General features: G+C 36.8%; 4 protein-coding genes across 6 annotated transcripts; 2 read left to right on the top strand and 2 right to left on the bottom strand.

The window, feature by feature from the left end:
- Positions 1 to 377: 377 nt before the first annotated feature.
- LOC125477028 lies at positions 378 to 2,249 on the top strand. Its single transcript, XM_048583773.1, has 2 exons — positions 378 to 665; positions 1,510 to 2,249. The coding sequence occupies exons 1-2, from the start codon at positions 515 to 517 to the stop codon at positions 2,178 to 2,180; spliced, it is 822 nt and encodes a 273-aa protein (XP_048439730.1). The 5' UTR covers positions 378 to 514; the 3' UTR covers positions 2,181 to 2,249.
- An 8,770-nt stretch (positions 2,250 to 11,019) lies between these two features.
- On the bottom strand, positions 11,020 to 12,818 carry LOC125477051. Of its 2 annotated transcripts, XM_048583814.1 has the most exons (3): positions 11,965 to 12,818; positions 11,781 to 11,849; positions 11,020 to 11,167 (listed from the first exon to the last, which is right to left on the bottom strand). In XM_048583814.1, the coding sequence occupies exons 1-3, from the start codon at positions 12,535 to 12,537 to the stop codon at positions 11,165 to 11,167; spliced, it is 645 nt and encodes a 214-aa protein (XP_048439771.1). In that variant the 5' UTR covers positions 12,538 to 12,818; the 3' UTR covers positions 11,020 to 11,164. The 2 variants fall into 2 exon arrangements, with proteins under 2 accessions (XP_048439771.1, XP_048439770.1); XM_048583813.1 differs by lacking the exon at positions 11,020 to 11,167 and having other exon boundaries at positions 11,624 to 11,849; positions 11,965 to 12,807.
- Positions 12,819 to 13,149: 331 nt separating this feature from the next.
- LOC125477052 (ras-related protein Rab5-like) lies at positions 13,150 to 18,741 on the top strand. Of its 2 annotated transcripts, none has more exons than XM_048583816.1 (8): positions 13,150 to 13,835; positions 15,415 to 15,727; positions 16,463 to 16,540; positions 16,635 to 16,802; positions 16,977 to 17,025; positions 17,686 to 17,759; positions 17,908 to 18,001; positions 18,262 to 18,741. In XM_048583816.1, the coding sequence occupies exons 3-8, from the start codon at positions 16,478 to 16,480 to the stop codon at positions 18,360 to 18,362; spliced, it is 549 nt and encodes a 182-aa protein (XP_048439773.1). In that variant the 5' UTR covers positions 13,150 to 13,835; positions 15,415 to 15,727; positions 16,463 to 16,477; the 3' UTR covers positions 18,363 to 18,741. The 2 variants fall into 2 exon arrangements, with proteins under 2 accessions (XP_048439773.1, XP_048439772.1); XM_048583815.1 differs by having other exon boundaries at positions 13,151 to 13,835; positions 15,415 to 15,723.
- Positions 18,742 to 19,921: 1,180 nt separating this feature from the next.
- On the bottom strand, positions 19,922 to 23,502 carry LOC125477050 (protein ROLLING AND ERECT LEAF 2). Its single transcript, XM_048583812.1, has 4 exons — positions 22,273 to 23,502; positions 21,977 to 22,152; positions 21,534 to 21,757; positions 19,922 to 20,848 (listed from the first exon to the last, which is right to left on the bottom strand). Exons 1-4 carry the CDS (start codon positions 23,273 to 23,275, stop codon positions 20,083 to 20,085), a joined length of 2,169 nt encoding a protein of 722 aa, XP_048439769.1. The 5' UTR covers positions 23,276 to 23,502; the 3' UTR covers positions 19,922 to 20,082.
- Positions 23,503 to 24,514: the final 1,012 nt, after the last annotated feature.

The raw sequence follows: 24,514 nt of genomic DNA, 5'->3' as shown, positions 1-24,514 counted from the left end.
TTTGTCCTCCATGAGTTCTTACAACAGTCCTTACTCCATCATACATATCCTTTCTACAGAAAACGAATATAATAATAAATTAATTTTCCAACAACTCACGTTTAACGGTTGTGTCGCCATTTAATACTATCATCTAATGATATCCTCCACTTATACAAAAGGTTAGAAATTTGACTTCCCTAAATGACGAGTCCTATACTTAAACCCTAATAATAAACACGTTTTAAGTCCAACCTTGGTCTCTATTTCTTCGGACATCGCTCTTAAATTTCTTATTAGCCCAACTCTACCCCAGCCCAGCCCAAATAGGCGTGTCGACCAATAAAGACAATTAATGATTTTGTTCTTTCAGATCGAAGCTGATGGTTTATCATTATTTTTCCGTTGATCAACTAAACGACATCGCAGAGGTTTGCCCTGTAATTATAGGGGTCTCTCTCTAACAGAAATCCCTGACCGACACAAAACAGTTATAAACTCAGAAGCAAAGAATCAATCATCAAAGGCGAAGACAATGGACAGCGCCAGCAGAGAAGAAAGAAGAAGAAGAATTGTAGAGAGAGGGTCGGATCGTATGGCTCTGATCACCGGTCGGATTCAATCTCTTCCTCCTCCGTCACCACCACCGTCACCTTCAGTACCACCACAATCCCACCGTCACAACGGTATATGAATTCCATCTCAAAAAGATTAAAAAAGATGTTTAATTTATGACACCACTACTTTAGTTGTTTGATTATTTCTGTTAATTTGATTATAGATATCATCATATGTAGGGTTCATGTTATTTTTTGACAACAGATTTAATCACCGATTGTATATCTCTTTCATCACATCACATGATTAATGACTAATTTTTTTTCAAACCATGATTAATGACTAATTAGATAATAAGAATGATTAGCACCTAAAAATCTCTTCAGCTTTTGTTAATGTATAAAATTAATTGAATTTTTTGCATGATTCAAATAGTCTTTTATTTATTTATTATTTAGTTTGTGCTAGCATATATTGATTTACATGGACTTGGTACTGGTTTGGTTCTAAGGTGCTTTTATAAAAAGTGAGTATAAAAAAAAGTTGAGAACAGTTTATTTTCATAGTTTTGGATGAAAAAAAACTGAAAACGTAAAGTAACAAAAATGAGTTTATTCTTACATCACAGCAAAAGCAATTTTTTTTTAAAGCACATTAGGGGTAGAAAATACATAAGCTAATTGCGTTTTCACTGTATCATATCACAATCAAGGAAGTGCCAATTCAAACCCAAAAGTTTACATTTTTACAATTGGTGGCACATTGTCCCTCTCTTGGTTCCGATAAAAGTTTGTGTGTTTTAGATGTCTGATTTTGGGTTAGATAGATCGCTCAAACGACACAGAAAACTAAACACCTTGCTGACACACTGTCTAATGCACATTATCCCAACCGACGTGGGATTAGTGCTGAACAAAAATGTTATTACTAGCTAGGTGGTATGTATTCTTATCAATTTCCCTGGTTTTGCAGCTGGTACTGAGGGTAAGGTTGACAATCGTGCGGGTTCCCCATTGCAAAAAGCACATGAAGCTAGTAATGAAGACGTTTCAAGGAAAAACAATGTTGAAACTGGAAGCCAATTAGATGGACCTTCATCCTTCAAATGTGACACAACAACTACAAGCACTATGGAACCGCAAGGTGCTGGTGGCACCACCGCCAAAATTCAAACACAATTAGGCACATCAGTAGTTCAAAAGGCATCAACCGATACAGAACCTGCAAGCAGGCGGCATACGAGGGCAAGGTTTTTCTCTTCGAAAAGATTAAACTCCTGCATAGTAGAATCCGAGAGCACACGAGTTGTCTGTTCTCTCATAATAGCATTCTTGGTAGTGTTGTCTTTTGCTGATTACGCATTGTTTGGGATGAACTTGGTTAATTCGGAGAGCGTTGTGGCCTCGAGGCCTCTGTACATTATACTGCTGACTGACGTAACAATTGTTTTTGCGCGGTTGTGGCTTGTGAAACGAGAGGAGGTAGAGGAAGAAAGAGCGGCAGGGCCTCAGGATGGACACAATTGGGTAGAAGCAGTTAAGCTTTTGGAGAGGGGTTTGGTGGTTTACCAAGCCATTCGTGGTATATTCATAGATTTTAGTGTTTATGCAGTGGTTGTAATTTGTGGCCTCTCTTTGGTTTAGCCTTGGATTGCAAGAAACAATTTTGTTTCCGGTTCTAACTCAAGTGTCATTTGCAAATTGTTGGCGTCATATTTGTGTACCTTCATTACTATCCCTACAGAACCATAAAAAATAAAATAAAATAAAATAAAATAATAAAATAAAATCCATGCTGGAATTGAGATGGCCTTGTAAGTTGTAACATGCTGTTTTCTCACAATTCATACAAAACATTAGCATCCATTCACTTAGTGTTATATGGAAAGAGCTTCTTCCTAAACATGTGAAATGTGATTTGTAAGCCATGTGGCATATTGTCACACCACAAAATAAAGACGCACTACACAGAATATGAGCGTCGGTAACAATGTTACATCCCGTCTCGGGGCGGATCACTTCTCAGCCCTGGGGCACCACCGTAGCACGATATTGTTCGCTTTGGGCTTACCATTCCTTCACGGTTTTGTTTTTGGGAACTCACGAGCAACTTCCCAGTGGGTCACCCATCATGGGATTGCTCTAGCCCCCTTCTCGCTTAACTTCGGAGTTCCTACGGAACCCGAAGCCAGTGAGCTCCCAAAAGGTCTCGTGCTAGGTAGAGATGGAAATATACATTTAAGGCTCACTTCCCTGAGCGATGTGGGATGTCACAAACAAGCCTGAAGAAATGCTTTTAGAAAATATGGCAACTTTTAGATCGGCACTACGATAATTAAAGGGCAAAGTGTTACAAAACTCAGATTTCGTGTCTTTCTATCACAATTATCAAAATTGTGGCTTGCGTCCCAAATTTTTATCACTTTATTTTCTTAAACAATTGATTAAATTTGATTCTATTTTCTCCGGTTTTTGACTTTTTTTTTTTTTGTTTTTTTTTTGAAGAATCTCAGTGGCACAAGAAAATTTTATTGATATATAAAAAATAAAAATAAAAAGTTCCACCTAATCAGGAAGGACATAAATCTTACCTTCATAAAATAAGAAAATTAAAAACAGGAAGGACATAAATCTTATCTTCATAAAATAAGAAAATTAAAAACAAGAAAAAAAGGAGTTTTGCGGTTTGGAGAGAGAGAGAGAAGGGGGGGGGTGGGGAGAGGGACATTAACCTTATCCTTCTCTAAAAAGATAACATAAGAAAAAGAGAGGAACATAAACCTTATCCTTCTCGAAAATGAAAATACAGGAGGGGGAGGGGAAGGGGGGCATAGGACCAAACTCCAGTAAAATAGAACCTAAAAGGTCAGACCTGCAAGAAAAGCAGCAAAACAAAAAGGAATATCCAAAAAGATTAGGTAAAAAAGAAAATAGCACATCAAGAAGGAGAAATAAACCTGCATGTCTAAGAAATCTAATTGCGAAAAAAAAAAAAAAAAAAACCTGAAGAAGAGAATTTGTATGCCAAATAAAAGAAGATGAGAGAAACCTTAAATTAGTTAATTTGTCAATAATTGCATTCCTTTCACGATGGTTACAACATTAGTTCCCTACAGTTACAACTATAGATTCCAAGAAGTTGTTAGCATTCAAAATTTGACATATATCAGCCTATTGATTCAATGAGAGCGAAGTGTTGGAACATAAAAATATATTATTGGTTTACATCTTAACAATTTTTTAACCTTTTCAAAACATTGTCTGTCAGTTCCTAACTTCATACCCTTCATACCCACTATTTATGGCATTACGCTGCACATATTGTCAAGTCAGTCACGGCAAACCGTTGAGAACAGAAAGAAGAGTCGACATCCATGTGAAGATGAATTTAATACAGTTGGTCGGATTTGGTGAATAATTGATACGTCGTCTGGTAAATTGGTTGGAACTGTATCAATATATATATGCTTTCCAGCATTTATTTTACCGAATGAGGATTTTAAGATCTTTAAATCGTGTTCGTTCATTGTGTGATTAAAAATTATTTTAAATATTTTTATTTTAAATTAAATATAAATAGTACCTGACAAAAACTGACCACACGATATACGATGAATGGACACAATTTGAGGATCCCTAGGATCCTCAAGATCCTCCTGGTATTTTACCGTCTTCTTCTTCTTCGCAAACTAAAATTCTCTCTCCTCTTCTTTCCATCTCATTCATTCCCCTCCTCTCACATACTTTATTTTAGGGATAATTTGATATATATCCAATTTTGCGAGTCATTACTATAATTAGTCCATTGCATTGAAATAGGTCCAATAATTGATATTCCACGAAAGCTTATTTATAATTTGTACCATATTTATCCCTTAGACTTATAAATTGTAGTAAATATTCAAAATTTCTTAATTATATGATTATTTGTGATTTAACTAATCCCTTAATTGTAGGATATATAGCAATAAAATCTCAACCCCCAGTCCGTTTCATCCCTCCTTTTTTTTCCTTCTTCTAAACAATTTCCTTTGTTAGATCTTGGAATCAATCATCCTCTTTCTTCTATCATATTTCATGGGTGATATTTTGTGTTCCTCCCTCCAAATTCTTTCATGACAATTTCAGTTTTTACATAGCTTTAACAATTTTTTTACATATTCGTTCGGCAATATAGTATCATTGCAAGCAATAATACAGTATCATGCATTTATATTTGCTCTATTATATTTTTTGCGTATCATAATGGTAAACTGAAACTTAGTATTTGTTCCTTTTTTTTTTGTTTAGTATTTGTTCCTTTAATAGAGGTATATTATATCATATTTCTATTCTAATGTTCTGCCATGGAGGTTCAGCATTTTTCTTCCTATACAATAGGTAGTTTATTTTTATTTTGTTGGTAGATTATATCTATTTTGTAGGTATAAAGCATTTTTCTTCCTATACAATAGGTAGTTACTAAATTATATCGGTTTTGTAGGTAAACAACATTAGGTGGTTACTAGATAATATTTTAGTTAGTATTTAAATATTCAAAATTAAAAACTGAATAAATGATACAAAAATTAAAGAATTTAACTATTTTTACCTAAAAGGGCACAATTGGTATAAAAATATGTAATTGAATAACTGGACTTAGTTAAAAAACTACCTTTGTTTTTGGACCTAGATCGAAAAGCCCCTTTATTTTATCTTTCTCCTTCTATAAAAAAGTAATATAAAATGTTGACGTGGCAGTTCAAATAGGAGAGAAAAGGGGAGAGAAAAAAAGAGGAAAGAGAATCCTACTCCCTTCTTCACGCCTTTCAGATGAGAATCATTTTGGTTCATGGTGCCTAGTTTCCAAAACCTTGAATGTGTCTTTTTTCCCTTTGTGAGATTTTTTTTAGTATGCATCCGAGGTATTTTATACTTCAAAATCTTTAGCTGTTAAGTTCTTGGTTATAGATAGGTTTTTTTAGTCAAAATGATCCCGAAAATTTGCATAACTCCTCACCTCCACTTTGGTTCTTGAAATCTGAATTCAATAGAAGTAGTCTATGAGTTTGCCTACCATCAATCATTTTGGTCATTCCATAAAAAATCATTAAATAAGGTTAAAATGACAAAAAAACACCCTCAATTTTTGTCAAATCATTTGGTCAATTGTTTATTAAATTAAGGGTCTTTTTGTTATTTTGTTCATTATTTAATATAATTTTTTATTAAATGATTAAAATGATTGATGATCGACAAATTAAGAGACCACTTCTATTAATTTCAAATCCTAAGAATTAAAATAATAAGTTATACAAATCTCAATAATCATTTTAACTAAAAATTTACAAATACAATGACCAATATTTTTCGGCCAAAAATTCCAAAATATAGAAGACTTGAGAACATAATAGAATTTTCCTTGTAGTGTTTTATAGATAAAACATTAAATGTGTTGACTGTTGGGGACCAATGCATCAACTCCTCAACAAACTTTTTGGACCATTCATGTCTAGTCTACGCCGTGCACTATTCCCAATAAAGCACGGATGTTGTAAATGATACGAGTGAGTGCATTGTATTCCCTTGTTCATCTACACGTACTCTTTCAGCTACTCACTGGCAACCATACAACCGAAAAAAGTTGCAAGAAAGTGAAAACAGAAGAGATCAAAAGAGGTTTGACATTATGAGGTTTTTCTTTTATGTACACTGCCGGCCAAATTGTCTAATGCTTTAATTGTTTGGGATTTTTCCTTCTTATACTCTGTTTCATTAAATAATATAGGTAGTCGATGGTCTACATTGTAATACCTGATTAGAGGATTTTAACCTATCGAAATTAAAAGTTGTATCATTTGATGATACCAAGCATGAAAGTCGAACTCAAGTTTTGGATTCAAAACATCTACGTTACATGGTTTTATTACTTCTAGCAAGATGATGCTGCACCAGTTTTGACATTTAATATGTCTCTCCACTCGTAGGATCGAATTGGACATTTAATATGTCTCTCCACTCGTAGGATCGAATTGTAAGTGAAAGAAAGTGTTAACTTGATTCACATTATTAATTCATTTCTTAGTAATTTAAGCTTTTCCACAATAAGGATGTTCTTCTTGTAAAAATAAATTGTAATCATTGGTCTTAGGGCTATCCCACTATGTAGTTTAACTGTTGAAATCACCTATCCCTGAGCTTGTCTTATATTTGGCTTCATGCCCCTTATTCGAAGTTTTCTCCTATTTTTATTGCTTTCTGCCTTTTACTTTTCTTTCCTCCCTCCTCCCCATCATGTGCTCGGATCTGCAGGCTCTGACCAGAAATTGGATATTAGATCAACTTCCCTCCCTTACGTCCCCTCCCCCAACCGGCATGTTGGATTCCCATCGAGGCCAAGTGTTATGCGGCATTCGCTACAGTAAGAGTATTTTACATATCCCTTAACCTCACTCTCTATCCATGAGGTACTTTGTATATATTTACAGGGGTTCGTGAAAGAGACTTGAATCTGGTGTCTACTTTTTCAGTTCGTAGTTTAGCTTGTTTTGAGGATGTGATGGCGGCAGCGTTTTGGTCTATGCTACTTCAGAAACCATGATTTCCAATTAATGCAGAACATCCTAGCTAACTTCTCTAAATTATGTTGTCTATTCAAGCCTAACCGTTTGAAGCCTTAATTTTGTTTTTATCAATAATTCCATTTTTTTTAAATTGTACGTAAAAGTGATAAAATTAAAAATAAAAGATTTAACAATTATGATAATTAAATCTAATGATACGTAAAATTGAAACTATTCCGAAATCTTTAGAATGACAGATGTGCCAAATTGCATAGATGTGGTTGTGGCAATCAATGCCTTGGATTCCCTACTTGTACTTTTGGTTTGAACAATTTTGAGAGAAGAAACTCATTTTTTTTCAATTCAACAGTGACCACATTGTCAAATTCAGCTGTAAAGAGAAACTTACATGAAATTAATTTACTCGCACATTAACATTTCAGTTCAATAATATATTAATATGTAAATAAATTTTTACAATGTATTATTTAATCGGAACATCAAGTAAAAATAAAACCCTTGTATATAAATCATTCTAACAAATACATGCATGTTTATATTATATGTATATCTATCTACTTTTTGAACTACATGTATCAGATGTTGGTGGGTGCCGCACAAAGTAAGAAGGCATTTAATACTTTTGTTGGTTCCCTAGTGAAAAGTATTTCTGTCAGCACTCAGCAGTCCAAAAAAGCAGCAGCAGGTTTGCAATCGCAAAATTCTTGGTGCTCGCGTACTCGGGGTGTTCCGGATTTTTTAACAGTTAAATTTTTATTTTTATATTTTTAATTGAAAACCTGACGGTTAATTAACCAGAGTATTCATGAAATGAGAGGGGCGTGATATTCATTTTTTATTTTTTATTTTTTATTTTTTTACATATTATTTTAATTTCGATTGTTGGATTAAATAAATTGAAAAAAAACTAAAAAGCATAAATTAATTAGAGAGGTATGAAAAGTGGAACTGGTGCGTGAATAAAAAACACAAAGAAAGTACTAGAAGCAAGAGCATCAATAATTCAAACTGGAAGATTAAATATATTATTCCCAATTAATTAACAGCATGTATATCATGCTTTTTAAGGGGTAACTAAAGTTTAGCAAGTTTGATTTGATGAATTATACGATGCGAAGAAGAACTTAAATAAGTTTGATTTAATGGATTGCTTCAACTTCTCGTGTTCCTCTTTTAATGAAGTCTCACTTAATAATAAATAAACCGTGAAGAGAAAATGTACTACATTCTCGAGATTAAGCAATCCCAGTAAAATATCATAACATCATGCCTAAATGTGTGCTAAAAATTATCAAGCTCGGATATGCTCGACATTGACGAGTAAATTTACGCGAAGATTTGTTGCACTAGTGTGTGACACCACGAAACTAGAAAATCTTAGTAAGATGTAACAACAAAATAACTACATATTTCATATATTTCTTAACTCCAAAGCTAATACAGTAATTAGAAGGAAAAACTTGAGAGAGAGAGAGAGAGAGAGAAGCAAGGCCAGCTGAACCGAACTAGAAGAAATCAAACACCAAACCACAATTTGTAATTTTCCATCAGCCAACGCTCTGAGCAGGCTGATGGAAAACTTGACAAGGAACAGCAAACCTAGCAGAAAAAGACCTCGAAAGAACGTCTGGATCTGCCCAAGCCGCCGAACCCTGATCGAAATTCTTGGAATACGTATAAGGATCGTAAGGAACATGCACGACCTGAGTGCTAGTCGAGCAATCAAACAGCTGCAACGTCCTTTTCTTCTCCTTCTTTATTCTTTTCCACAAAACTCTCCACCTAATATTAATTGGCATGTTAATCTTGGTTTGATCTGCACTAAGTGACAGCTCGTTAAGGGACACCATGCTCCCAGACCCAATTTTGGCAACGGTTTGGATGTTTGAAATCACTTAGTTGCACCAAATGTGAAGGTCCATCGAGAGAGAGAGAGAGAGAGAGAGAGAGAGAGAGAGAGAGAGAAAGAACTGAAACTAAAGCTGGTGGTGTCTTGGTCTTTTTATAGAAGGGTTTAAGCGCATGATGATATCTGGTGCTATTTATGGTGGAGGGGGAACACACCCTGAGTCTGAGGCTTTGTATTTATCATGTTTTTTTTGCCTGCATCCATTAGGCGGCCGTGTCCGGCCAAAGGTTCAAAAGCCAAAATATGGTCTGATTTGTTTAAAAACTCATTACTGAATGTTGGGCTATAGTTCAGTTCATCAGACCATTATTTGGCCACAGGGATATTAGGCTGGCCAAATATAGCTCCCATCTTAGCCCCTTTTTTCGAGCCCAACTCTTAAGTTGCAATAATTAATTCAAATTGAACGGCTAGATTTGAAAACATCCAAATATAGTTTAATCAAATTAACTAATAAATTTAAAATATAAACTTAAAACTAATAAATTATTGAGGGTATTTAGCTTATTCTATTAGAGATGGTATCTGAGTAGTGCTTAACACAGTTCATTTAAAAATAATATTTTACACAGTTATAATTCTGGACATGACCATATTTAATCATTTCGGTTGGAAATGGTTGGACTGAAAATTAATTAGTAGAAGTAGAAGTAGAAGTAGTGAACGAGTATTTATTGTGTTGGCACATAAAAGGGCACCTCTTTGCTCAGAGTATTGAAACATGCATTTGCATTTGCTCCTTTTGTACTGAAGTGGAATAATAGATTAGCCACTGGCCAAGAACCAAGGGTAAATAGAAGGTCCAGCCCAATCGACACCCAACTTCTTTTGTATATTGAGATAGAAGTGCAATAGGATGGATCAATCGATACATGTCCAAACTTAATTCTACTTTTAAACTGATCAAGCGAGTTCAAACTTGAAATTAGATAAAACATTATCTTAGTTAACTCGACCTCAACTACATCATTTTTAAGTTGAATTAGGTTGAGGTCTTGGGCACCTAAACCCATCCTGATTTGTAATTTGAATTCTGATATATATTGTATTTGTAAAATTTTGGCCTTTATTATGCTTATAGATGCTTTAGACTCTAGAAGTAACATTATTTGTATTAAGTGGTTGTTCATACACACACACACACACACACACACACACACACACACACACACACACGTCTGTAATGTTTTTGAATAACAACATTAAGTTTGTAGTTTGATAGTATAATTTACTTGTTATTCTAATAGAGTAGATCATGCGTACTTTACGACCCAGATAATTAACCCCAGCTCGCCTTTGGTTGGGTTGGATTCACATTTTTTACAAGTCGATGAAATCCAAACAGAAATTGTACAGGATGAGTTTGAGTTCTTAAAAACAAATAAATAAATAAATAAAAAACAAAGGATGAGTTAGAGTTGAGTTGACCTTCAAATTTGCCAAATTGGCACGAGTTGCACTTCTATTGGGACTTTCATGTTTGTTGTGCACCAGTGTAGGTTGCTTCGCCCAATAACCGTTACGAAATCTTGTCGAAGGTTGTTAGATAGATTTCTTTTCACTCCAAAGCGTAGAAGGCTAAAAAAAGTAGTGATATTCATCTTCACTTATAAGTGAGAGTTTTTAAGTTTGATTCTCATTAAAGGTGAATTTGAACTATATTATTGCTAGCCCATTGTGAAGCTAAGCTCTCCCTCCGCCTTTGTAGATAATATCATTTCTTAAAAAAAAATAAATCGTGTGTGCTAAAAAGATCACTAACCATGTTTTTAATGGTAAGAGAGTTCATATCTCAAAGAGAAGGTGTCGAGTTTAAGTTAGGTTTTGAAATGCAATTCAATTTAACCTAGGGTATCTCTACCTTTGCTTATCAAAAGAATTCAACCACAAATTTTCATAGAATTATGCATGACGTAAAAATGGAGAAATCTTCTTCTTCCTAAGTGGTTGGAGTGGAATTTCAGACAGAAAATTTGTCAACCAATCCAAGTTAGTCCGTAGCCAACGAATCGAAGCAAACAAAAAGGGTTTATACTTTTGAATTGCAATAGAGATTTATTTTACACACAAAATTATAACTCTAGCTAAAGCTATACATATGTACATTCAACATATATACACTGACCCATTGATTGCAAATGCATATTTGCGATTCATCACTGCGGGAATAAATAAATATTGAAGATTAGAAGATGTACACACACACAAAAACACACATTTTATGATTTAACACTAATCCAAATTGTTGCAAACCTGAGCAAACTATCGAGAACTTTTTCCTTCTGATTATAATATTACCTATACTTGATTTATCAATTCATTCATTTTATAACAGGTGTATATTTATTGATTGATGTGATAAAATTAGCGTAAATTAGTAACAAAAGAACTTCGCCTAAAAAAAATGTTCAAATTAACCGTATGATTATGAATTATTTTATTTCTATATTAATAGATTAATGAATAGAATCTTAAATCAGATTAATGAATAGAATATTAAATCCGGTAAGAAGATAAAATCTCAAATCACCAATTCGTCTGAAATTTTTGTTATTTTTTCTTTTTTATCCAGTCGCTACAAGATCAACAATTCTGTGAGCTTGGGCTTCTGTTGCTGACACAAAAACATCTCTTTCCATATATTCGGATACAACCCATAAGGGTTTGCCTGTCCTTTGTACATAAACCCTTGTAACGGTTTCGCGCAGCTTCAAAAGTATTAACACACAAATATTTCTCCTCTATATAAGATTAATCAATTTGCATGCTCACCTCATAGCAATTATGACGAAAAATTGTCTGATTTACTGTATTCACCATAACTTCACACGAAACTCTTGCCTGTCAATTGTGGCAAACCAAAACATCACTTCAAGCCCTTCTCTCTTTCCTTAACCATGAATTGATTAAATCTTAATCCACAAATTAATTAATTAACGTTACCTAACATACGTACCTGCAAGGGGAACTGAAAAAACAAGAAGCCGAGCCGCCCTTGGACCTCCGTGACGGTGTCAAACGGCACCGTTCCCTTAGCCAAGTCCTCAAGCAGAAGCACCACGTCGGAAAACACCCCGACCTCATTAAACTCCACCTCCGCGTCCAAGTACGACGAGCCAAGCGCCCGCACGTAACCCTGCTGGAACGTCGCTTGCCCCAGCCTCCTCCCTCTGTACCCAACCGCCACCTCCAGCGCCTCGTAGTCCATCGCGTAAACGTCAACGTTCTGGACCTTAATCGTCACCGACATGGACACGTCGATGGTCACTCGTGGCCGCGTGTGGACTTGAACCTTGTTAAGCCGAAGCCGTACGATCTTCAGGGAGGGGTCGGACGGCCAGAGAACGAAGGCGGAGAAGGTGGCGGCTAGGAGTGTAAGTATGAGAGTAGTGGCTAGGATAGTTGTGCGCCGTCGTTGGGAGTGAGAACAAGATGGTGGTGATAGAACGACGTAGTTTTGGTCCGCGAGTAATGGGGTGCATGGTTGGGGTGGTGGTGGTGGTTCTGAGCGGGGGGTGGCCATGGGCATGGGGGTGGTGGTGGGGAGCGTGAAGTGGAAGATGAGTTGTGGGGTTTGTACCGTTTGTTTGTTTGGTTGCTCTTTTGAGGCTTTTCGTTTGAATGTTTGGGAAACTCAGGTGGGGTAGAGTTGGTGCTTCCTAGTTATTTCTCAACCGTCCCTTTCATTTTATGTTTGTTAGAGCATCTCTGAAGATTGGAATTTTTTTTTTTTTTTGAGCAAACGTGTTATCTTTATTAAAATAGTGAAAAAGTGGCTAAATTCACAATAAAATAGTAATAATATAATTTAAATTTATCTTTAATGAAAATTAAAAATAATACCTCTTACTTGTAAAAGATCCCTTTCCCACCAACACAATGGCCAGGGCCTTGTTGCAAGCTTTCCCCAAAAGCCCACCCACGGACACAAACTCGGATCCTTACGACTTAAGCTCCACAATCCGTTAGGTGAGATGAACTTGGCAGTCGTGTCCGGAGGCCTTAAAAGAAGATATCTTCAATTTGTTTTTGGATTAAATTATATTTTACCTTCTTAAGTTTAAATATAATTATAATTTTATATAATATTTTTAAAATATTACAATCATATCATTTAGTTGTTATTTATTTTAATTTATACATCCGTTAAAAAAACTGTTAACGTCTTCGTTAACTGCCTACGTGAACATCGCAGATTCCACGCATATGTGCCACGTGAATTAAATTAAAAGAAATTATAAAAAATCTCAATTAAAAACTAACGTTAAAAATAATTTTATTTTAAAACTTAGATCCTTCTCTCCAACCCAGATTCTCCAGCCCCTTAATCCGCCACTCCCATGGCCGCGAGCACTGGCGGAAGACACCCACATCGACCTCCACGAGCCTCTCACCACACCGTTCATTACAGAGATAGAGGTCGAGGATTATGGCGAGCTCAGCGCATGTGGTGGATCAGTCGTCGAGCAAAACGGGTCCTGTGGGGCTACCCGATTTACATCAAATCCGGATTGATTGATCAGCCATTCAAAGGTTCAGATCTGGTCTCCTCGGTAATGTGTCTTGGCTGCAGGTGCAGCGGGAAAAGGAGAGAAGACGGGACCAAAACCCAGTGCGACGAAAAGAAATCAAGCGGATCAAAACCCATTATAGATTTCGAGAAAACAAGAAAAACCCATGAATCGAAAAGCTTAAAGAGTCAAAGAAATGGGAAATTTTGCAGAAGGACGACTGACCTCTTTGACTTCAGTGGAACACTCCGAAGGGTCGGAGAACGATCTCTTCAGGCAGGCCGATTCACCCATCTTAGTGTTCTTGCTTTCTCTGGTAAAATCCCTCTACTTGGGGTCGTTGAATATATGGCTAGAAATTTGAATTGTGAATTGGAATTCAAGAAATGCTGCTTATTGTGTCCATTCCATGTTTGGTTTTACAGTTTTTACCCAAAAATGTGCAGAAAAAATGGGGCTTTTAGAGAGAACGAGGGCCTCTGGGTTTTTTGTTTGCCTTTAATGTTTGGGGTTTTAGTTTGCTTGTTGATTTTCTTGGATGGAGATGTCTCTTTCTATGTTTTTGGATAAATTACATTTATCAAAATCAAAGATTGCCGAATTCGGCCGGAGAAGAAGGTGGTGGGGGAATGGCTGTGGTTCTGGCGGTGAGGGAAGGAAAATGGGTGAGGGAGGAGACGGATGGAGTGGGGAAGAAGAATGGGGATGGAGTTGGTAAGGGGTGGGGCCCACAGTTTTTAATAAAATGTTTAAATTACTTTTCTCTTAAACGATTTATTTTTTTTTGTTGGAGTTTTAAGTTTTTGGTTTTTTTGGCTTATGTGCCTTCCATGCCAGCGCAAAAAGTAAGTTTCAGATTTGCCGCGTTACTAATTAACAGTGAAGTTAACGAATTGACTAACGGTTCTTTCATATTAAAATAAAATAATAATAAATATATATTATTGAAATATTTTAAAGATGTATGAAGTTGTAATTGGACGCAAACTTAAGAGGGTGAAATGTAATTTACCTTCTATTTAATGGGAATTAATTGTGGGGCTCATTTCAAATCAAACTTCAATGATTCAAACCGATTTTTTTTTCAAATTGCATCTCATAAATCATCTTGTAAGATATTAGTCAAATTGGAATGATTTAAGACATCTAATTGAGTTCCAATAAATTAGGAAATGTTTTGTTTTATAAGAAACAATAAAATTTCATCGTGATAATTAAATAGACAAATTGTTTCAAATTGAATTGAATTTTTGCAATGATAATCTATTAATCGTGACATATAATAGATGATTCGAATAGTTGAAGTTCGATGTGGAGTCGATCCCACAACTAAAAAAATGGGGATCTCTTTACATAAAGGATTCATGTCGTATTTTTTGTGTTCGTGTCATTTTTGTGGCATATTCGATATCTTAACAAGTTGTGTCTTATAACACTCGTTAAAATAAACAAGTAATATGGCTTAACCCATAATTTACTTGTGAATATTAACATGTAATATAATCCGATCAGTTATCCGTTAAAAAAATATATTTTAAATCAATAAATAATCAAATTAAAAATATAATGCTAAATTAGTATCTACATACCACATTATCACATAAATATGATGTCAAAACATAAAAACATATTTGTTTTTCAAATATTACATATGCCAAAATAACAACCTAATGAAAAAAACGTTAGATTAGTATATTACTATCAAATATTAAATGTTGGAAGATATGCAAAATGAAGGTTGTGGTTGTGTCAGAGTCTGGGGTTTTGATCAATAAAACTGAGTCATATAACATCATCAAACCAGCTATGGCAACAAGGAGACTCTCTGAATTCGATGGACTCGGATAAACTAACCGGCGCCACCCTTTTTTTTTTTTTTTTTTTTGGTCAACTAGAAGGAATGCTGCTTCTCATTGAATGAGATTTGAGATTGGCGAAGTGCAAGGTGCAATAAAACTACCAGTCAATACTCAATACAACAACCAGTCTACTACTTGTAGAGATTGTCTGAGTGCTCTCTCTTCTTTGTCCACTTTGTAGTTTCTTCATCTATTAATTTTCTTGGCAAATCCACACAAAATTTCTTGTCACTTTTATTGCAACAGCTTTTCTCTCTCTCTCCCCCCCTCAAAGGCCGATACAATTTTGATCAAGGTAGTGCTCCAATGGCGAGGCCTGGCAACAAGATCATACAAGCCAAACTGGTGGGTATGTCTTACCCTCTCTTTTATTTCCAATTCTTTTACTTCTGTATTTTTTTCTATATTCTTTTGCATCTGTTGTTCCCTACAGCTACAATCTATCATTACAAAAGACTAATGTGTGCAGAGATTTTCATGAGAATCTGAAAGGGTTCTATTTGCAATTGCTTAGCTCAAGAATCTAAATTTATATATTACCCAGAATACAAAATTATATATATTTATATATTACCCAGAATACAAAATTATATATATATATATATATATATATATGTGTACACACTTTCTTCAACTGCATACTGGAAAGATTCAAGCCCACCTAAGTTTGATGTAAATTGTAAGGTCTGATGTAATGGGATATCAGGTATTCTGTATTCTACGGCTTCGATTTCCTAGTTGATACAATAAAACTATGGAGACTGCCATAAAAATGATAAAGCTTCCTTGTTCGAACGCTTGCGGTGGTTCATTTACTAGCTAAACATTTAGCTATGTTGGCTCTGTCAGGATTTCCAGCAGAGTAGCATTTCTAGGTGTGCCATTTTGTTACTCTAGACCGTCTTTTAGTTTTAGGATCGGATTTTTTATCTGCATTTGTAATCACATTATTAGCACCGAACGAAGTAGAAAAATGTTAATTCATTCTTTGTAGTTGTATTTACATGTAGTGCAAACAATATTAGTGGAATCATCTCACAAAGACACGGCTTATTTCTAAATTTCTTAAATGTTTCTGTTTCAGGTGCTTCTAGGGGACATGGGAACTGGGAAAACCAGCTTGGTGTTAAGATTTGTCAAAGGCCAGTTCTTCGATAACCAGGTTTTTGTTGACCTCTTGTATTTTCGACATAATCTTTCCTTCTCCCAATTTATGTGTTTCACAGGGAGGACCTTGGTGCTTATCTGTGATGCAGGAACCAACGATAGGAGCAGCTTTTTTCACTCAAATACTGTCTTTAAGTGAAGCCACTGTGAAGTTTGATATATGGGACACCGCAGGACAAGAACGATACCATAGCTTGGCTCCTATGTACTATCGTGGTGCAGCATCGGCTGTAGTCGTGTATGACATCTCAAGCACGGTACTTAGCTAGGAATTAATTTCCACTTACAAGATACCAAAAGTTGCACATTTTAGAAGACTGAATGCATGCAGCTCTCTCTCTGTCTCTCTCTCTCTCCTCTCTCTCTCGTCTCTCTGTGATTAGCTTGTGAATATCTATGGTTCTCTGATTAGTATTTTGCGTTGTCCCCAGGAGACATTTACTCGAGCCAAAAAATGGGTTCAAGAATTGCAGAGGCAAGGTAAACCAGTGTTCGTATCATGTTTTTCCTGTCCTATACTCTGTGTCCAAAAGTAAAAACCGAATAGTCGAATTATTAAGAATGATTTACCTCTTCTCTTGTCTTAAGATAATGATAATTATATAATCTTCCTAATATGCTTTAGTTAAATCCAAAATTCTGTATATTTTGCAAATATTTCATCAGATATGTGATATACATTACTTACTAGACTAGTAATGTTCCGTTGCATACTGTTTCCGTATGTGTTGCCCTATGCAGAAAGGGTGGAACAAACCTTGCTTTTCAGAACCTCCTATTTAGTTCCCATTCTCATCCGAATCTTTCGGGCTATTTGTCACCTTCCATGGTCTAAAACTGTGTTGCTTGTATTATTAAATCTGTGGCAGGCCTCGATACCTCTCTTTCGCGTGCCCTCTGCTGTCAAAATTTTGATTGCTTTTCTCTGGCTAGCTAGTACATTCTGAAACAACCTGGTTTAGCTCTTGTATTGCGTACATCTCTGTGTATCCTACGTTAGATATTAAAGTAGTAAGTCTGTTTTGGGACCTTTTTTTTGGTTGCACTTCGAAAATGATTCGTTATCAGTATTGTGTGCTTGTTTTAGAATGATCTCGAGCTGTTCTTGAAAGATGATCTATTATTTATCACATTCTCTAGGGAATTTGAACTTGGTGATGGCATTGGTTGCAAATAAGTGCGATTTGGAGGCAAAAAGAGAGGTCGAGAGTGAGGTACTTCCAACAGCTTCTCCACAATTTCCCGTTCTCTTTCGCTTTCCTTCTGCATGACTGTTTTAGGAATGCACATTAAATGTTTCGCTGTTTGTTCAATCAAAAGTTGTAAACAGATCACAGGTCACTGTCTGATTTTTCTTTGCAGGAAGGGGAGCAATTTGCTCAAGAGAATGGGATGTTTTTCTTGGAAACATCAGCCAAAACCGCGCAGAACATTAACGAGCTTTTCCATGAAATAGGTAAAATTTAGGTTTATTATCCGGAAGAAAGATATGTTTCTGTTATATCAAGTGCCTAGGAACTAGGATAGCAGGTTGATCCCAAGGCTCATATCATATGAGACGTGAGCTGCTTGTTCGTGTAGGGTTGTATTACTCGAAATGACTCAGGATCACGGCTTTTTGACATTCGGAAAATTTCATTTACAGTTTCGCATTCTAGCTTAGTTTTTGAAATTCGGACAACGCTTAGACAGTTCTTTTCCTTTCCACCTATGCAGCAAAGAGACTAGCAAGAGCTGCTCCCGCAAAGCCTGCCAGAGCGAATCTAAACAGCGAAACACGAGACAGAAGAAGAATGGGATTTTGCTGCTTGGGATGACTTGACGACATTTTTTGAGCAATCTCATTTTGCCTGTGGCTCGAAGATCGTCGTTTTCTTCAAAGTGCAAAGTCGAAGTCTTAACAAATTGCCCCCAGGAAATCAAACATGTTACTGATTGAAAGATACATCTGTACATAAGATTCGTATACGTTCTGCAGAACATCAATGTTGCCTTGACAATCATATTCGTATGTCGCCGATGTTCATCGAAAGCATATGAAGCAGAGTGTAGCCATTACAAAAAAAAAAACTTAGGTTGGATGGATCAGCTCATCTGTAGACTAACTGTAAAGGCAGTCCTCATTCTTTTTCATCAGCTTGTGTGTGGTTTCCAACCATCTATACATCTTTTTCCTACAAGGGGTTATCTAGCTCACTTAACTATTTTAAAAGGTTCTAAGCTATTAAGTAGGATAATCTAAAGGTATTTGCCAACCTGGTCTGTTTGGCTGTCTTTTGCAGTTTAAGACCACTGGATTCTTTCCTTGGAAGGAAGAAAGGTATATATAAAGAGTACATCTTCCATAATTCTAAAACACTGCCTTTAATAAAAGCAAACTCTTATTAGCACTTCAAAATCTTATTCTACACTCCTCACAAGTGAATTTATTCGGGATGTAAAATGAGATTTTTATAGTGCTAATAACAATCCCTAATGAAATATATATGCTATCTTTACAAGTGACTCGTTTTTTTTTTTTTTTTTTTGAATAAACGATATTATCTACACTAAGGGGAAAGAGGTGGTTTTAGCCTTACAATGAGCTAGCAATAATGTGGTTTAAATTTGCTTTTAACGAGAATCAACGTAAGACCTCTTACTTATAAGTAAAGAGGAATACCGCTAGACCGTAGTACTAAATGGCAAGTTACTCGTTTAAATCTAAGCTACAAATCTAAACCATTGGTGATATTAGTAAAAGAACTTTACAATTCCAACCCTCCGTAACAAAATTAACAAAAAACCAATCTGCCACATAAGACAAGAACAGCCCCTAATGACATTACAGTTATGGGTATTTTTGGAATATTGGTGTGTGGGTGCACGTGATGTAATTTATTCTGGTGGTTAGTCTCCTTCTTCAACCCATTGCGTCTCGAGTTTAAATTCTCCTCTTCTATAGTGTAAATTAAAGTAGTTAAATTGCTTGTATCATGAGGAAAAGGAATTTAGGTGGAAAAGATTGTGTCACCTTTATTAGGAACCACATTCTTTAAAGAAAAAGTACCAAGTTTAAGGGTATCATAGAAACACAACCACATTCTTCCTAGAAGTGTCCATGTCTCATAAATTTCTTTAATGCAAAACTGGTTACCTGACACCAACTTGGAAGGTTATAGTTGGACAATGACTTAGATGAATAATAACTTCAACGTTATGACGTCTCAAATCAATAATACAATGTCATGTGAAAGAACGACGATACCAAGTTGAGACTCAATATTACATCATTGTCCGAAACGCTTCGTCAGCATTCCAAAGAAAGTCTATACCAGTCAAGAAATATAAACATAATCCCCCCCATGGCCAAAACCAAGAGACAATTCTCAGTACGTATTGAAACAACTTTATGTATATGATTTTGAGGGCTTTGTCCCATAAGAAAATTGCACAAACTTATAAGTTGGTAATAGATACAAATATACTTAAAAGCAGGAAAAATCCATTTAAACAAACCTATTCTCTTGCTGAGCTCTCACTTGGATTATGGGATGATCAGGACCTCAAGCCTCTGTACATTTCTGAACAAGAATAGGCGAACTCCGACAACGCCCTAAAGAGTTCTGGCAAGCGAGTTTTAAGACTTACTACCGACTTCTCTCTCACCTGAAGGCCTAGCCGTTCATATGTTTCCTCCTCATCCTCTAACCTCTTCTTCACCATCTCCACAGCAAACTGCTTTTCTGCAAGCACATCGCTTCGAGTGTGGCCTTCTGGCCTATCTGTATCTCCTTCGTCCGGAATGGTCTTGTGCTTATTTTTATCGTACCATTCTTGGAACTGTCTCATCTTGCGGGAAAGTTCTTTCCGGGTGTCATCACACTTCTCCTTCATTTTAATTTCTTCCTCTTGGTGAATCATAATAGTATTGATTGCAGCAGCAAAGTTGTGTATAGCAGTTCTTGCAACATCGTCTGGAAGTTTCTCAAGATTATCATGCCATGCAAGGAGGAGTCCCTGAATAGGGGGCCGTTGAATTCTTGGCGGGGAAGAAACCTTCTCCTTCAAGCTGCTCTCAATGGGGATGAGATTAAGTTTTAACCAACTGTTGAGGGCCTTTATGTACTCCTTTTGTTGACTCACAAGCTTCACAAACTCAGCGTGCCACACTTGCACAACACCAAACAGCTGTATCGTGCGCTCATGGTGATGCTCACTTGTGTGCTTGGGACATTGGGAGAGGTCCAACAACCTGAGTTCTGTTGCAATATTCGATTGGCTCTTATGGTGAGCTCGCATTGTTTCCCACATACTTGCCATCCTGCAGTCCAAGAGTCATTTATTAGTGGTTTGAAATTTTATGTTTGAAGATGAAGCAGTATAACTGTTCAAGCACTAAAGATCTAAACTCCCATAAGGTCAGTTTGGTGGTAATTAACCAAAACAAAATAAAAGAATCTCTTGGAGCACCATCCACTCGTAAGTTGTGAGGAAAGGAAAGCTTATGTTGAATGCTTTCCAGCATAAAAAATATGAATCAATTCCAATTGATCAGTGTCCAGATCCCTAGTTCTACATAACACACATAGCTAGTCAAATATTCCAGTGCGGATACAAAACTCTAACGTTCTTTTCTTTTCTTCATTGCTCTTTCAAAAGATAATTCTGAGCACCCTATATTCTGAAAAACTTATCCAGTAACTACTGAACTTTTTCGGGAGAATATATGTAGCTATGATTCATTATTTGCAACATCTACCTACAACTCATTATTCCTCCCCCCCCCCCCCCCCACCCCCTCTCCTCCTCCTCCTCTCCTCATATTAACCACTTATCAAATCCCTAATCAACCCAAAAAATATGCACAAGTTGACTATTGTTCTCTAATCTATCATCAAATGCAATAAATAAATTAAGATGTCGAAAAGCAGGAACTCGTCAAAAAGTAAGAAAGCTGAAACAAAGAAACTGCTCATAAATAAATGGAGTCTTCAAGAAAAACTCACCCCTCAACAAGCTGAACAAGTTTTGGGTACAACTGTTCGTCTCGTAATGAGTTTATCTCTGCTACTGTTGAATCCATGGACTGCATGTCGACAATGTATCTTGTATGCAGATGACTTACAGCTGCTTTTGCCTTCTCCAATGCTTCGGAGTTAGTACCCCGTTTCTTCACCCTGTTCAGCGAGGCAACCTTCTTTTGGTACTCAAATTTCATAAGCTCACCTGCCTATCCACCAACCAATCCCACAAACGATTTCAGCACACATGTAATCAATGATTGACATCAGTGAAGAGCATTACTAAAGTTTAAGGGACCACAACACAACCGAAGCAAACGACAACAGGGACAGATTCACAAAGTTGTGTGGAACAAGGTAGCATGTAAACCAGTATACTGATATGAGTGAAAGAAACAAAAAGGAAAATGATGGGAGTTTTTTAGTACCTTGACTTCATCGTATAGCTTTTTCTCCCACGCCAACAATTTATCCAAGATGGTAGCGTGAGTTTCGTGCTCTTCCAAGTCGAAGTCATCCTTGCCCTCATCCACATTCGTCAATCCTCGAAAAGACCGATTCCATGTAATAACACGCATCAGTCTAGCAGAGTGATCAATATGCCCTGCAATTGTAATCACAGTAATTGCCAGCAAACATCAGAATTACTCTTTTTCGGTCTGAAAACATCATAAGATTACTCCAACGAACATAACAATACCCGACAACAGAATCATAAGATTACCTCGATTATCAGCAAAATTGGAGTGATAGTGGAGCCGCGTGGCCTCCAACATCTTGGAAACATCATGGGCACTCTCCGAAGCCTTGAGAAAATGGTCATCAAGCTCCCCAAATATCTGCACCAAATTCACAGTCCCCTTTGATCCCGCCGCCTTCGGCTTCTTCGGGCTATTTCCAGTGGACCCCCCGGGCACCACCTCCGCCACCGCAGGCGGCGGCTCCATTACCACCTCCTCGACTTTCGAACTCCTCTCCACCTCTTCCTCTTCATCCTTTTCCACTCTCTTCGGACTTTCGTCCAACTCCTCCTCTTCTTCAATACTCTCTACTCTCGTTGGCGGCCTTTCGTCGTACACCTTTCGCTCAATCTCTTCGGCGTCTGCCAACGTCGACGCCGGCATATTATCCACTGAGAAAAAGTAGTCAAAAGGGCTGTCCTGATGCTGTGGCAACGGCGGCACCATCCGGCTCTCCACCGAAACCGGCGGCGCCGGAGATGAAACTGGCGGTGGACCATCCGAATTGTGATCTTTCTCCACAACCCCTCTTTTACCCCGGCTGCTCCTGCTCCTCCGCCTCAAGCTCTCGCTCTCAATCACCTCATCGTCCTCGTCCTCCTCGATGATGGGCTTGGGCTTGGTCTTGGACTTGGGCAGGGGCTTCGGTTCGGGTTTGATCTCGGGCATGCTGGCGGCGCGCTGTAGAGGGGAGCCGGAGAAGCTAGGAAGCGGCGGAGGTGGAGGAAGATTATCGACAAAAGGAGGCGGGGCGGGGGGGCCGAGGGTGGCGGAGGAGGGCAAATTGGGCTGGGGGTATGGACCGAGCACCTCGCCCTGGGCGTAGTCGCTTAAGGCGGCGCCGGTGTTCTTCAAGTAGATGGCGTAGGAGGAGTGGGCGGCGGCGAAGGCGTTACGAAAGGAGACGGCTTGTTTCATGAAGAGCTTGCGATCTTTGCAGCGGGAGACCGCTTCTTCGTTCTCGATCTTGGACTGGGTGCAGCCCATGTCTGGCTATTCAGCTGAGATTCGGGAAACGGGCAAGGAAGATCGAAGAAGATGCTGATTGGGAGTTTAGAGAGAGAGAGAGAGAGAGAGAGAGAGAGAGAGTTGAAGGAGGTTGGAGGTGTTACTTTTGAGTCAGCGTCTACTTCCGTGAGGAAAAGAAAGGGGCAAAACGCCACACTTCACGGCTGCAGGATTCGGCTCTTACGACAACGTCAGATTTTTTAATGTTCTAGCAACTACTGCATGATATATGTTAATTATATAAATACATGAAATTTATTTTTATTTCCACCTGTACAATGAAACCAGGATTCTCTCTTTTTCGTTTTTCATCCCCTTCTTTTCTTTCTTTTCATATTTTCTATTTTATCTTTCTTTTTTATATAAAATTAATAAAAGATGTTAACGTCGTTTAACCGTGACTGTTCGAATAGAAGAATTAGAAATAAAAAGAAAAAAAGAAGAAAAAAATTATATTCCTGTATAATGACGTGTGTATCTAGCTCGATGACAAGTGACAACGGAAACGGTGTTACTTTTCACACGGTTTTATTTGTATTTGTACTTTTTTTTTTTTTAAAGAATTGTATTATTTTGGTAATTACAAGGGGATTTGGTGGGGATAGAGAGAGAGGGAGAAAGGATGGGAAGAAGAAGGGACAAACAAGGAAAGATGCGTTTGGGATTTTGGAGTTTGGTCTTTTGGGGATGAGTTTTGGAAATTAGCGGCTAAGTCAACAAATCGTAAATGATGGGTCAGAAGAATCAAACTTAAAATTACGATTTATCACAAAAAAAATGTTAAGTAGACTTTTTTAAAATGAAGCTTTTTATAAAAATTTTGCCATCTTATATTTTTAGTATAATTTTATGTAGCATGCATATTAACATTAAACTATGAGATGATGAAAAATTCATAAAAAATTCACTTTAGAATAACCTCCTTAACATTTTTTTGTGATAAATCATAAACGTAAGACACAATAACTTTTGAGGCTAAAATCATTCTTTAATAATTTTAGTCTAATATTTTAAGCCAGAAATATGAAAAAAAATATATATTTATGAATTAAAACCTAAATTTTAAGTGTTAAAGATTTAAATTTAACTCCAACCATTGTAGTTGGGTACAAAAAAATCTACCTACCAGTCCTATATCAAACCGAGAAGCAAGGGTTCCTTCAAGTCAAAGGTAAAATCAAGCATGCATGATGATAAACTGAACTGCAACCATTTTAT

Source organism: the organism of the source record quoted next, unplaced genomic scaffold, assembly GCF_019419815.1.
Source record: "Pyrus x bretschneideri cultivar Hongxiangsu unplaced genomic scaffold, Pyrus_bretschneideri_v1 Contig20, whole genome shotgun sequence".
NCBI classification, from domain to species: Eukaryota; Viridiplantae; Streptophyta; class Magnoliopsida; order Rosales; family Rosaceae; genus Pyrus; species Pyrus x bretschneideri.
The sequence above is the reverse complement of the archived record's forward strand: the minus strand, read 5'-3'. Positions and strand labels throughout refer to the sequence as shown.

Coding starts and splice junctions, on each gene's coding strand:
- LOC125477028 (XM_048583773.1), top strand. CDS start 515: ATGGACAGCGCCAGCAGAGAAGAAAGAAGAAGAAGAATTGTAGAGAGA. Junction 666..1,509: donor ACAATCCCACCGTCACAACG/GTATATGAATTC, acceptor CTGGTTTTGCAG/CTGGTACTGAGGGTAAGGTT.
- LOC125477051 (XM_048583813.1), bottom strand. CDS start 12,537: ATGCCCATGGCCACCCCCCGCTCAGAACCACCACCACCACCCCAACCA. Junction 11,850..11,964: donor TTTTTCAGTTCCCCTTGCAG/GTACGTATGTTA, acceptor CACAATTGACAG/GCAAGAGTTTCGTGTGAAGT.
- LOC125477052 (XM_048583815.1), top strand. CDS start 15,685: ATGGCGAGGCCTGGCAACAAGATCATACAAGCCAAACTG. Junction 16,541..16,634: donor GCCAGTTCTTCGATAACCAG/GTTTTTGTTGAC, acceptor TCTGTGATGCAG/GAACCAACGATAGGAGCAGC. Junction 16,803..16,976: donor TGTATGACATCTCAAGCACG/GTACTTAGCTAG, acceptor CGTTGTCCCCAG/GAGACATTTACTCGAGCCAA.
- LOC125477050 (XM_048583812.1), bottom strand. CDS start 23,275: ATGGGCTGCACCCAGTCCAAGATCGAGAACGAAGAAGCGGTCTCCCGC. Junction 22,153..22,272: donor CAATTTTGCTGATAATCGAG/GTAATCTTATGA, acceptor TTACAATTGCAG/GGCATATTGATCACTCTGCT. Junction 20,849..21,533: donor CTTGTTCAGCTTGTTGAGGG/GTGAGTTTTTCT, acceptor CTTGGACTGCAG/GATGGCAAGTATGTGGGAAA.